Source organism: Neophocaena asiaeorientalis, unplaced genomic scaffold, assembly GCF_003031525.2.
Source record: "Neophocaena asiaeorientalis asiaeorientalis breed wild unplaced genomic scaffold, Neophocaena_asiaeorientalis_V1.1 scaffold150, whole genome shotgun sequence".
NCBI lineage: Eukaryota > Metazoa > Chordata > Mammalia > Artiodactyla > Phocoenidae > Neophocaena > Neophocaena asiaeorientalis.
Window position 1 is genome coordinate 17,276,713 of NW_020176571.1, and position 14,630 is coordinate 17,291,342.

The 14,630-nt window shown below is 36.6% G+C and overlaps 1 protein-coding gene across 1 annotated transcript in view; it reads left to right on the plus strand.

The window, feature by feature from the left end:
* ETNK1 (ethanolamine kinase 1) overlaps positions 1–14,630 on the plus strand; it is a 72,781-nt gene that overhangs the window by 20,444 nt on the left and 37,707 nt on the right. Inside the window, 1 exon segment of the mRNA XM_024733102.1 lies at positions 8,145–8,404. Coding sequence (XP_024588870.1) covers positions 8,145–8,404 — 260 coding nt within the window.

A 14,630-nucleotide genomic window follows, 5' to 3' on the forward strand; every position in this document is an offset into this window, starting at 1 on the left:
CTAGTGGTGGGGGTGGGGGTCTTAGGCTCAGGACCCACACCCTGCAGCCGGAAGAGGCCTTGGGGGCGGAGCCTAGGCTGGGTGACATTCAAGCATGGGGTGGGGCCTCTGCTTAGGACCTGCATGGAAGGGGAGAGGCAGCATGTCCAAAGCGGGGGCCTCTGGAGTGTGGAGTTATGGAATTTGGAGGTAAGGCCCTGGGTGAGGGTGTGTGGGTGGGGTTTAGGCCCAGCGTGGTTGGAGCGGGTCTCAGAGGGGGTCTCCGAATGTAGAGGTGGAGCCCTGGGTGGGGGTGTAGGGGCAGGGCTTGGGTTCTGCATGGCAGGAGGGAGGCTCCAAGGGCAGAGGATTAGGCCCAGGAGCCCAACAGGCTCCCTGGTGCCTATGTGGAATGTGGACAGGGAAAGCGCTGGCTGCATTCCCTTCCGTTCCTCCATGCCCCACCTCTTCTTGGGGTTCCCCCAGCGTCTCCCCTGTCCCTGCTGGACCCCTAACCGTGGGAGGGTCCTGCTGGGTGTAGGAACTCCTCCCCTTCCTCAGCCACCCCTCAGGTGTGCGGGTCCCCTAGATCCGGCCTTTACTTTTGCTCCCCTTCCCTCCCTCCCACTCCCTCAGGACCCACGTTCCTGGAGGGGGCCTAGGTGGGCAGAGGATCAGGCCTGGGATCTCAGCAGGCTCCTGGGGGCCAAAGTGGGCAGGGGAAACCTGGCCATGCTCCCTTTTGACCCTCTGTTCTCCCAGTGGCCCCCCAATTTCCCCCTTCAGGCGTGGGATCCCTTCCCCTCCCCCAGTCACCCCTCAGGGGCACCAGTCCTGTCCCACCTCTACTTCTCCTCCTCCCCCACTCCTCCCCACACTCCATCCAGTTGCTGGGGGTTCCTCCTGTCCCCTTAGGTGTCCATGGTCACCCACTGGTGCCTGGTAGCTGCCCTAGTTGTTCAGAGATGTGAATTCTGCATCCTGCTAGTCTGCCATCTTGACTCCGCCCCTTGCTGTTTTGTCTTACTACACTGGCTAGGACATCATCACAATATTGAAATAAGAGGTGATAGTGGGCATCCCTGCCTTGTTCCCATTCTGAAGGAGAACATTTTCAATAGTTTATTATTAGGTATGATGTTTGCTGTAGGTTTTCTTTGGATACTCTGTCAGATTAAGGAAGTTTCATTTTATTCTTGGCTTGCTAAGTATTTTCATCATGAATGAATGTTGAATTTTATCAAGTACTTTTTTGCAACTCATGATGGTTACATGATTTGCCTCCATTTTTCTGTTATTGAGCTCAATTACAATGACGTTTTAAAACAATTTATTAAGAACCACTGTGTTCCTGGAGTAAACCCCATTTTGTTGTGATGTATTCTCCTTTTTATATATCATTGTATCGGTTGCCAATATTTTGATTAGGATTTTTCCAACTATGAGAGGGAGTGGTCTGTAATTTTCCTTCCTTGTAATGTCCTTGACAAGTTTTGGTATCAAGTTGGGATCTCTTTCTTTTTTGTCTGTTTTTGGAAGAGTTGTTTATAGTAATATATTTCTGTACTGTAATAAAGTTTACTTCTTTATTGATAATTAGTATCTTTTTTCCTTGATGATTTTGCTTGGAAGTTATCAACTTTATCGTCAAAGAAGTATTTTTTTTGTTCGTTTGCGTTTTTTTGGCTGCACCACTGTGGCTTGTGGGATCTTAGTTTCCCTACCGGGGATCGAACCCGCACCCCCTCATTGGAAGCACGGAGTCTTAACCACTGGACTGCCGGGGAAGTCCTGAAGAACAGTTTTTGACTGTTGAGTTTTTCTGTTTTATTGATAACTTTGCCCTTTTGTTTTCTTCCTAATTCTTTTTAATCGAAGGTTAATTGACTGTTATTTTTCTAGCTTCTTGAGCTAGAAGCTAAGATCACTGATTTTCTGCCTTTTTTATTTTATTTATTTATTTATATTTCTTTTTGGCGGCATGCGGGCCTCTCCCGTTGCGGAGCACAGGCTCAGCGGCCATGACTCACAGGCCTAGCCGCTCCACGGCATGTGGGATCTTCCTGCACGCGGGACCCTCCCGGATGGGGGCTCGAACCCGCGCCCCCCGCATCGGCAGGCGGACTCCCAACCACTGCGCCACCAGGGAAGCCCTCCCTGCCTTTTTTATTTTTCTTTTTTCTTTTTAATATTTTTATTTACGTGTCCCCATAAGCACCCACAGGTTTTAATATGACTTTATTATCATTCAGTTTAGAATGCTTTCTAGTTATTGTAGTTTTTTCTTTATCCGGTGGATTATTTAGATGTGCATTGCTTCACTTCAAATAAGTGGGAGAATATTAAGGGTTTTTACTTTATTGTGGTAAAAAACAAAACCTAAAATTTACTATCTTAACCATTTTATTTGAGGTGTATATACGTGTATGTGTGGTGTGTTATTGATGTCTAGTTCATATTCAGTGTAGCTTGAGAAGATGCTCTGAATGATTTTAATCCTTTGATATTTATTGAGGCTTGTTTTATAATCAAGCCTAGAGTCAATTTTGGTAATATTTTATATATACTTGAAAAGGATGCGTATTCTCTTGCTGGGTACAGTGTTCTGTGTGTGTCAGTTAAGTTGGATTTTTAATTCTATTGCTTAGCTCTTTTGTATATGTAATGATTGTTCCCTGTTTTTAAAAAATCAGCTCTTAGAGATGTGCTCAAGTTTCAGACAATTATTGTGGAATTTGTTTAGTCTGTCAGTTTTTGCTATATGTATTTTGAAGTTATGTTATTGCATGCACTCAATTTAGAATTCTTGTATCTTCTTGATGGCTCAATCCTTTTATAATTATAAAACATCCCTTTTTATCTCCTGGAATGTATCATTAGGATCTATTTTGTCTGATATGGTGTAACTACATCAGCTTTCTTCTACATGTGTCTTGTAAAAAGTAGCATATAGTCGTTTTTTTTTTTTTTTGCGGTACGCGGGCCTCTCACCATTGTGGCCTCTCCCGTTGCGGAGCACAGGCTCCGGACGCGCAGGCTCAGTGGCCATGGCCCACGGGCCTAGCCGCTCTGCGGCATGTGGGATCTTCCCGGACCGGGGCACGAACCCGTGTCCCCTGCATCGGCAGGTGGACTCTCAACAACTGCGCCACCAGGGAAGCCCCATACTTAGTTTTTTAATTGGATTATTTAGTTCTTTTACATTTAATGTAACTACTTATATGGTTGAGTTTTTCACTGTACCATCATACTTTTTTTTCCTCTTTGACCCATCTTTTATATTCCTGTTTTTCACCTTTATTTTTTCTTCTTTCTGTGTGTTCCAAATCTCAGAGGAACTCACTGTAAATATGGAGTGGCAAATATAATTAAGAAATTACAGTACTTTGTTTTTGTTTTTGGCCGTGCTGTGCAACATGTGGGATCTTAGTTTCTCGACCAGGGATTGAACCTGTGCCCCCTGCATTAGGACTGTGGAGTCTTAACCACAGGCCCACCAGGGAAGTCCCTTCAGTGCATTTTAGTAATGCTATGTATAGGTCACTAGCAAGCACTGAGAAGTATTTATGTCTTATCTGAGTTTAGGAATTGTCTCCTGGAGGTTATAACTCCTGTGTTGGAATTTTGAAGGAAGTTAGAAGTTAGTGAGGCGAAGGAAAAGAAGGGTGAATTTGTCAGGTAGATCACTAGAACTTGGGAGGTATTGTGGAACTTGTACACCCTAAGGAACTTAAACTTTATCCTCTAAACAGTGTGGAGTCAGTTGAAGATTGCCAGTCATCATGTTCATGTTTGTATTTTAGATGGATTATTTTGGTGGCAGTTAGTGAGTGAGTTTTTTGGGAAGGTGGGAAGGTGGTTAAACGGGCGTAAGAGAGACCAATGAGGTTATTAAAATACTGCAGACAGGAGATTGACAAGGGGATGGAGAAGAAACAGGAGTGGATTTAAGAATTACCTAGGAAGAAAACATTTTATGTGGGGGATGGAGAGGGAGGGGTCAAGGTGACTGAAATGTGCCTGAGTGAATGGAAGATTAAAATGAATTGGTACCATTAAATGATTTATCTCTGGTTTTAAGCAGTTTTATTATGAGGTGCCTTGGTGTAGTTTTCTTCATGTTTCTTGGCTTGGGCTTGTTGAGCTTCTTGGATCTTGAGTTTATAGGTTTTCATCAAATTTGGACAACTTTTGGCTGTCATTTCTTTAAAAATGTTTCTGTTCTCTTTTTTCCTTTCTTTGAGGACTCAAATTTTATATGTAGTCGCTCAGCTAGTGGATGCTCTTCTCTCTCTCTTTGATAATTCATGTTTTCCTCTGTATATTGTTTTGCATAGTTTCTATTCCTATGTCTTCAAATTTGCTAAATTGTTTTTTCCACTACCTAACCTAGTGTTAAATCCCATCTAAGTGTGTTTTCCCTTCAGACATCTTGAGAAGTTTAATTTGGGTCTTTTTTATGTCTTCAGCGACTCTGCTTAATTTTTTGTTGTAAGAATACAACACACTTTTTTCTTGGAATACAGTTTTAACACCTGCTAATTCTAACATCTGTGTCAGTTCTGGTTGGTTTCAATTAATTGATCCCCCTCTCACTCCCCATTGTGGGTTGTATTTTTCTGCCCTTTTTGCATGCCTGATAATCTTTTTCTTTTTGGCCGCCTCACCCAGCCTGTGAGATCTTAGTTCCCCGAGCAGGGATTGAAATTGCACCCTTGGCAATGAGAGCGCAGAGTCCTAACTGCTGGACCGCCAGGGATTTCTCCATGCCGAATAATCTTTAATTGGATATTAGACATTGTGAATTTTACCTTGTTAGGCACTCGATAGTTTTTGTAGTTCTTTGGGAATAGTTTGCATCTTTGGGTCTTGCTTTCAAGGTTTGCTAGGTGGTACCAGTGAAGCAGCATACAGTCTAGGGCTAATCTATAACATAGATGTTGTCTTAATTATTAACTTTTATGATCTCATCATGAATTATTTTTCTGTCTTGTGTTCAAATTTAAATATGTAGTTATCTACATATTTGATAAGAGCTTAGTTTGTGTCAGGAACTGTTGTGCTTTTGTGTATATTAAGTCATTCTCATAAAAACCTATAAAGCAGATTCTAATGTGCTGATATTAAACATGAGATGAATGAAGCATATACAGGTAAGTGACTTGCCTAAAATCACTCAGCTTACAGATGACACAGCTAGAATTTATAGTCAAGCAGTGTTGCTCTGTAGCTCATCCTCTGAACTGGTATTATCTTAAATACTTGACAAACAGTGCAGGATAAACCGTGTGAAAAGGAGCTCCATGAGATTTGTAGTAGTTTTGTCCCCCCTCCATTGAGGTGGAATTTTATATTTCTAGTATATATCTAGTATAGTACACATACCTAGCATATGCCCTAGTATGTTTTTTTTTTTTTTTTTCGGTACGCGGGCCTCTCACTGTTGTGGCCTCTCCCGTTGCGTAGCACAGGCTCCGGACGCGCAGGCTCAGCGGCCTATGACTCACGGGCCCAGCCGCTCCGCGGCATGTGGGATCTTCCCGAACCGGGTCACGAACTGGTGTTCGCTGAATCGGCAGGCGGACTCTCAACCACTGCGCCACCAGGGAAGCCCCCTAGTATGTTTTTAAATGTGTGTTTCAGAAGGCTGAAGCACCGTGAATTAATTGTTGGTTTATATATGAGGTGGGAACCATACATCTTTAAAGTCAGAAATCTCCATCAAGAGATCATTAGGATAAGCCGAACAAATTGGGTTTATTACTCCTTCCTTAAGGAAGACTTATTCCATGGGGAATGGTGGGGCTCTCAGTATGTGGGTGTTAGAAAGGACTTCGTATAAGATTTGAATTTGGTGATTTGGGAGAGGGTTCAAGGAAGCAAGGCTTTCCTCTGGATTTGGGTGTTGTCAGGAAGGAAGTGGGGCAAGTCTACAACTGTGTGGGTAGCTTATCTTACCTAGAGGACTGGAGGAATGAAGCAGGACCAAAGCTGTTCCTGGAAAAGGAACGGCAGTCCCTCACATTAGCCAGAATAGGGGAGTGCTTGGTCATTTTTGTGGTTTGGAAAAAATGCATAGTTTTGTCTTTGTTCAGACATGATTACAGAGTGACTTTGTTTTTGTCTTGATGCATTATGGTCACAGAGTGGCCTCATCTGATATTGATGTTCTATGAAATTGCTTATGTTCAGAATCTCCAGGCCTTGCTGTATGTGCCATGTCAGTTCCTAGCCCCTTTCGTTTTTCTCACTATTTTAATTTTTTCACATGTAAACTAGATTGATTACGGGAAAAAAAAAAGAAGTGAGAAAACATATAGAAGCCAAACGAGAAAAGTTTAAACTACTTAGAGAGAAATAAGAAAACAGGAGACAAGATTTAAACTACCTAATATTTTATTGGATATCTTTGCAGACATTTTTATCCTTATTTATACATAAACTACTTTTGTAAATGAAGTTATTCATATATTTATTTTTTTGCTCCAGGGGTTTATTGTGACTATCATTTCATTGCAAGTATGTGGCTGTTTTGTGCAACAGAGTATGTTAGGGTTAGTGTCATTGGAGTTGTGACTCTATGTTATAAATGTCTATATAGTATTCAATAATCTTATCTCGTAATGTTATCCATTTCTAGCCTTTTTAAGTGCATATGTCTTTGTATGTATGTTTCTGCATGTACACATAAATGTACAATGTAGCGTGCACAATTAAAGAAATTTATTATTATAGGCAGAAGTGAAAGAATGAATTTGTTATAAGCTAGATCAAGAAGACAAGCTAGTATTTAAGTATTAAGTCCTTACTATTTGTTAGGAGGATGTAGAAAACATAGATTTCACTCCTGGCTTTTGAGGAGTGTAGAATGTCTTTCATTACAAGCATTTCAGAATGTTAGCTTCTCAAACTTCATTACAATAATTGAAATACTTCATCTCTACATGACATGTGGAGGAGTTACAGAATAATATGTGTGAGTTGTTATGGCATTTTAATAGGAAACAACATGCTTTCAACATAGATTTTAATAAAACGATAGAGTTTAGTTTAAGGACATATGCTTCTTGTCAGTGTCTCCCTACATACCATCTTTTTGAAATCTACGTGGAAAGCAAAGTTTGTATGTCTCTGCATACCCAAAAAACATAGATATTCAAAGGTGAATAAGGATACATAAATACTTTCTTTCAAATTTCAGCTTAAGATCTAAAGCCTTTTCAGATGTCATTTATCATTACAACAATCTTATCAAAACAGAAACGTTTACCTTCTTTCTCAGGCATTAGTTAAATGTGTATACATTTAAAACTTATTCTTTGTGCATTATTCCTGTTCTTTCCCGTTGTCTTTGGAAAAATGTCCTTAACGCTTACTTTCACTTTTTAACTTTTATCCCTTTATTCCACTGAGAGCCTCCAAAAGCTCTGAGTTATAATTGGGTAAATAGAAAATTAGTTTTAGTGTCAAAGTAGTGTAGAGGAAAATGAAAGCTACAATTTTGAATAGACTTAGAGAACTAATATTGCTAATCATCTGTTTACTTTTTAATATACCATTGTACTCAAATCTAAAAAGGACTTTAAGTACTTAAGACTCTTGAAGAGTCCTCAAACTCCCTTTTAGAAAATACCTGAGAAATCTCTATCTTCCTCTAATTAAGGTTGTGCTTTTTTTTTTTTAGCTGTAGCATTCAAGTTTAAATTATTATAACCCGAATACTTAAAACAATTTTTTATACATATTATGTTAAGTAATCTTTGGAAATAACATTTAAAGTTGAGTTTTTTATAAATTGGAGATTTACCATAATATAAATTATGGTATATTTGTGTATTTAAACTTATGAACATTATTAAAGACTTTTTTATATACTATGCTAGCAAGAGAGCCACTTTCCCCGTCTTCAGAGACTTTCCAATCTATTTAGATATAGGAGAGAGAGAACGTGTTTGTTGTACAACACAACATAGTAAACAGTGGTATTCTGTTTTGTTTAAATCTACAATTAAAATTATAGACATGTTAGGCAAACTTGTATTCAAAAGTTATATTAAGTAGATATTTTCTTTCAATTAGTATTTAATGATTTTCAAGTTATCTCCTATTGCTTCATTAAAAGTAAATAATTGTTTTTCCCCCATTTTTTCTTTTTTTTTGGGCAGCTTTTCACAGATGGAATCACAAACAAACTTATTGGCTGTTACGTGGGTAATACAATGGAGGATGTAGTCCTGGTGCGAATTTATGGCAATAAGACTGAGTTGTTAGTTGATCGAGATGAGGAAGTGAAGAGTTTCCGAGTGTTGCAGGCTCACGGCTGTGCACCACAACTCTACTGTACCTTCAATAATGGACTGTGCTATGAATTTATACAGGGAGAGGCATTGGATCCAAAGCACGTCTGCAACCCCGCCATTTTCAGGTACACTTCTTTTCCTAAATAATTTGTCCTTTTGAAAAATAAGAGTATTAAGTGCACTAAGGAAATGTTTTTTAAAACTGCCTTTTCTTTCTTTAGGCAACTATTTGGTTAATTTAGAAACTTTCTTTTGTTCGGGTTTTGTTTCATTTTTGCTAAAGAAAAAACATTCCTTTTTTCTGAATTCTCATAGTTAACTCTTTGCAAAAGAAAGGACTGCGAGAGGTTTTGGATTAGCCTGTCGCAGAAGGTCAAGGCTTCTCAGTTTTTTAAAGTAGTGCTTGAATCAAAGCATTACACATTTCTTATTACTAAGTTTCGTTACTCAGATGCTCATAGTTTCAGAGTTCTTGCTTACTATGAGTCTTAATTCTGTTAACACGCCTTTGTTACTTCTTAAATTTAAAAATTATTTTATTCAAAGTATTATGTTTTCTATAAGAATAATGTCTTGCATATGCTTGATCATTTTTCTAAAATTGCTAAAATTTTCTTTTGGGCTTGATTTGAAAACAGCAAGTTCATTGATAGTTTAAATCAAAAGTTCTCAAACATTTCGGTCTCAAGACCCTTTTACAACTCTTAAAAGGTTATTGAGGACCCAAAGAGCTTTTGTTTATGTGAATTATGTTTATCAGTGTTTACTGTGTTAGAAATTAGAACACAAAGTTTTTAGAATGAAAGATTATCAAGTGCATGTCCTTTTAGCTGTCGGTCAACATGATGACATCATCACACCACTTCACGTAGCTTCTCAAAACTGTACTGTACACTTGTTAGAAAATGAGAGTGAAAAAGGTAAATAATACTTTATGAAAATAGTTTTAACCTCACAAACTTCCTGAAAGGGTCTTGAGCCATAGATCAAAGTTCACAGTATTCTCTTGCTTTGGCTTCTTCAGACGTAGCTACTTGCCTGTATTATGATTATAATAAAGAGTATCTACTTGGAATATAAAAGGCATTGGAATGTATTTATGTTTAATGTAGTCTAGGGGAGGAAAAATGATTCAGTCAGCTGCTCTACTAGTAATTTACAGTCTGTGACAGACAGTAACCTTGGGGAAAAAATAAGGTAAATAGTATACACAGAGGAACAGAAAAGGTTTTCAAAAAGAGTACAAATAATTTACTGTGGTATAGTTGGGAAATTAGGCAGTGTTTAACTGAGGTAACATTTGAATTGGATTTTAAAGGATGAGGCAGAGCATGGAGGAGTCTGAGGGAGATGATAGGTAAAGACGAATAGCATCAAGCTAATGCTTAACTAGTAATTCAACTTATGGAAGTTTATCATGATCTTTTTTATTTGAACTTTTGTGTAGCAATCAAGTATTGCAGAGACCTTTAAATTTTTTTCTAATTCAAATTAAAGTGTTTAGGAATTTTCTTATCAAGTATTTCTCTAAAACTTGCCTCTTGCTGGGAATACTGGCTGAAGTATAATTAAAGCCACTCAGCAACAGACATAATGGGAGAAATGCAATTTAAAATGAGTTATTGCTCACTTATCAAGAAGCATAACTAAAAAACACCAACTTCCAGTGCTGAGGGTTTTGTAGTGGAAATGATACATTGTGAGTTGCAAGTAAAATTGGTAATGTTGTCTTTCGGAAATCAATAGGGCATTATATAGTAAGTCATAAAAGAAAGTCATATGCTTGATTGTGTCATAACAACTCATATTGTCTAAAACATACAAGATGTCTGATGCAGGACTAAGAGGAAAAATATCAGCTTACTAGTTGAACTGTGGCTACAATCAGGAAATAATTTGCTTATGTGAAAACTCAAAGGGAGTTTGTAAAAAAGAAATAAATTCTGTTGGGATGGTAGGATTGGGGATTTTATTTTTCCAGTTTCAAAAAAATGCCTGTTATTATAATTTTTAAAAAGCTTCCAAGAGAGGAGCAATTAGTGAGTATTAGTGGGTGTTTGAGGAGATTCTCTGCAGCCTTGAGATTTTCAAACATTTGGCTTTATTGAGTATAGAATTTAAAGTAGCATTTGCCTTGATGTTAGTGCAGTAAAACCTTATCTTACTGAGACTAGGTAGAAGAAGGACCAATCTATGATAGTGAAAATCAGAAATCTTAATTTTTTATTACCTAGTTTTTTCTCTGTTGTACATAAAATTTACTAATAGAAAACAATTGAATTGCTCTAATACAGTTCTTTTTAAGAACTGTATTCTTTCTTATGACCGTTTAATTAATTTAGTTAACATTTTTTATTTTTAATTGTGATAAAATACACATAACAAAATTTCCCATCTTAATCATTTTTTAAGTATACAGTTCCATAGTGTTCAGTACATTCACATTGCTGTGCAGCCAGTCTCCACAGTTCTTTTCGTCTTGCAAAACTAAAATTTTATATCCATTAAACAACAACTTCCCATTCTCCCCTACCCCCAGCCTTGGCAATGATCTTACTTTCTGTCTGCATAAATTTGACTGCACTAGGTACCTTATGTAAGTGGAATCATACCTTTTTGTCTTTTTGTGACTGGCTTAATTCACTTAGCATAATGTCTTCAGGGTTCATCCACGTTGTAGCGTGTGTCAGAATTTCCTTCCTTTTTAAGGCTGAGTAATATTCCATTTTATATGTAGGCCATGTTTTGTTTACTCATTAATCCATGGATGGACATTTGGGTCACTTCTGTTGATACTTTTTCACTGTTGTGAATAATACTGTTATGAACATGGGTGTGCAAATATCTTTTTGAGACCCTGTTTTCAATTCCTTTGGGTATATAATCAGAAGTGGAATTGCTGGATCATATGGTCATTCTATTTTTAATATTTTTAGGAACTGCCTTACTGTTTCCCATAGTGGCTGCACCAATTTACATTCCCACCAACAGTGCACAAGGGTTCCAGTTTCTCCAAGTCCTTGCCAACACTTATTATTTTGTTTTTTTGATAGTAGCCATCCTAATTGCAAGGAGGTGGTATCTCATTGTGGTTTTGATTTCTATTTCCCTAATGATTAGTCACGTTTAGCGTCTTTTCTTATGCTTCTTGGCCATTTGTGTATCTTCTTGGGGGAAATGTCATTTCAAGTCCTCTTCCAATTTTCTAATGGGACTTTTTTTTTGTTGCCTAGATGTAAGAGTACTTTATGTATTCTGGATATTAACTCCTTATCACATATATGACTTACAAATACTTAATTCCATGGGTTGCCTTTTCACTCTGTTGATTTTGTCCATTGATGCGCAGTTCTAAATTTTGATGTATGTAGTCCAGTTTATCTGTTTTTACTTTTATTGTCTGTGCTATTGGTGTCATATCCAAGAAATTGTTACCAAGTTCTGTGTCATGAAGCTTTTCTCCTATGTTTTCTTCTAAGGGTTTTATAGTTTTTTTAGCTCTTAACATTTAGATTTTTGATCCACTTTGAGTTAATTTTTATGTATGATTTAAGGAAAGGATTAAGGAACGTCTTTCTTTTACATGTGGATACCCTGTTTTTCCAGCACCAGCTGTGGAAAAGACTCTCCTTTGCCATTGAATGGTTTTGGCATCCTTATTGAAAATCATTTGATCATAAATTGGAGGGTTTATTTTGGAGCTGTCTATTCCATTTGTCTGTATGTCTGAGGCTATGCAAGTGCTGCTCTGTTTTGATAACTGTAGCTTTGTAATAAGTTTTGAAATCAGGAAGTGTGAGACTTCCAACTTTATTCTTCTTTCTCCAGCTTGTTTTAGCTATCTGGGGTTCCTTAAAATTACATTTGAATTTTAGGGTGGATTTTTTTCTGTTTATGCAAAAAATGCTGTTGGGATTTTGATAGGGATTGTATTGAATTTAAAGATCACTTTGGGTAGTATTGACATCTTAGCAATATTAAGTCTTCCAGTCCACAAACATGGAATGTCTTTCCATTTATTTCTGTATTTAATTATTTTCAGGAACATTTTGTAGTTTTAAGTATAGAAATCTTTTACCTTGTTGGTTAACTTTATTCCTAAGTATTTTATTCTTTTTGTTGCTATTGTAAATGGAATTGTTTTCTTAATTTCCTTTTTGGATTGTTCATCAATAATGTAGAACTGCAATGTATTTTATGTGTTGATTTTGTGTTCTGCAACTTTGGTGAATTCATTTACTAGTAAAAACCATAAATTTTCCTAACAAAGCCATCCTTCACAAATTGCGTGTTTTGTTCAACACCAATTTATCAAAAATTTTAGATGAGTATGGAACTTGTAAGTAGGACTTATTTAATTTTTAAAATCTCTTAGCAAAGCCTAGTTTTTAAGTATGTAGCTGCTATGCTTGCAGTTGAACTATACTTGTTATTTCCACGAGGATATTTGTATAATAGATTTTCTTCCTTTCCTTGTTAATTTTGCTACAGAAAAGATACACTGGTAGTTCTGAGACCTGTAGACATTGACTTGAATCCTAGATTTTGCAAAAAAGGCTTATTATACAAGATGTGTCTTGTTAAAGGACAGGCAGTATTTCAAATGGATGGTCATTTTGTTTTTCTATAGCTAGGCATTAATTTTGGCACAGTTCTTATTATATGAGATTTTTTAAAATCCAGGATAAATTTTAATCCACCAGAGAAAAACTCTAATAGTGGTAGGATCCTATGGTAAGTTTCTAAATGTATCCTGAGTCTGTTGCCAAGATGATGATTCTTATTCATCAAATATCTGTTAAGTACCTCCTTTTAGTGCTGAATGCTAGGATAGAAGAATAAGGCATGGTCTTTGCCCCTTGTATGATAACTTAGTGGTAGTATTTATCAGTAGTATTGATAAAGCAATGTCAACTATACTATTATTATTTGCTGCTATTTTTTTTAATTACATAGGAAAATGTTACAAAACATTTTAAACACTCTTCTGAATATATTTTTACCTATTATATAAGCATGATGTTATCATTTAACATTAACTTTGTCCCTTATATAATCGAATTCTATTTTAACAGTGCACCTGTAGATAAGGTAAATATCTATAGTTTACTTTAGAAGATATTAATCATTAGCTCTTAATTTTTGGTATAGTTTTTTTGCAAATATTAATTTTGCTATTGTATGGTGGTTGTTAATAATTTAGTTTGTTTTCCATTTGAGTAGGTTTATATCACGTTATGCAGAAATGTTTTTAAAATTGCATATAAAATAATTTTTATAATTTCACTTGTAATTTCAGAAATTTGTTCAAAGGAGAAAATATTTGATAATTTTTGATAAAAATCAAAATCAAATTTGGAAAATTTGCCTTTCACTCCATAGTTTATATATATTTAACATTTCTATTATACCTAGTAGGAAATTGGTATGAAATGAGAAGTTAGTCTACAGGATCTTTGTATATGAATATGAATGTGAAATTCCTGTTGTCATTATTGAACTTAAATCTCCAAATTGAGTAAATGTTTATGTAAATTTTTTTCTGGTATTCAGGGACATATCACGTCAGGTTTGAAGGAGAGCTTTAAGATTACGCCAGGAATTTGATTTTCCTTGTAAGAAATCTGAGACTCAGAGAAATGAAATGATTTGCTTAAGTTTAGACTTAAAATACAAGGGAAAAGTCAGAAGAAAACCCAACTAATTCTGTGCAGTGTTACTGCAGTATATTATAGTGGAAAGGCCTTGGCCTTTGCATCACATCATCAGTTCAAATCCTGGCTCAGCTCCAGTTAGCCACCTTTCTGCCAAAAGAGTCAAGACAATCAAAATTAGTAGGTGCTTTTTCTTGTAGCAGCTATTCATGTTCAACAGATTCCGTTAACGTGTAAGAACCCCTTGGAGTTGTGGCGATTTTGAAGTATTTACCTTAGAATTGTCATTCCAGTCACTCCTAGCTAAATAACTTATATTTGGACAACTTCTGAGACTACATTTTGTGTTTTGCAAATCAGGGTCTCAGACAAACTCTGAGGTAAAACTATAAAAAATGGGCATTATTATTTATTTTTAAAACAGCAAATAAAATTTTTTGGTATTAAATACCTGTTCTAATATGTGACCCTTCTTCTGAATCACTGGTCTCATTTGTTGAGTAAACATTTCTAGGTCATAATGTTCTGTTGATATAGATTGCCCCTTGAGTTTTATGTAACATGTATTACCTTTCTTCAGGCCTTTTGTTCCAATTCCCCTCCTTAAAGTTTTAAAACCAGTTTTTAGTGGCTTCAAATATATATGTGTCTCACACACACATACACATCTATGTATGTATATGTGTGTTTGCATGTA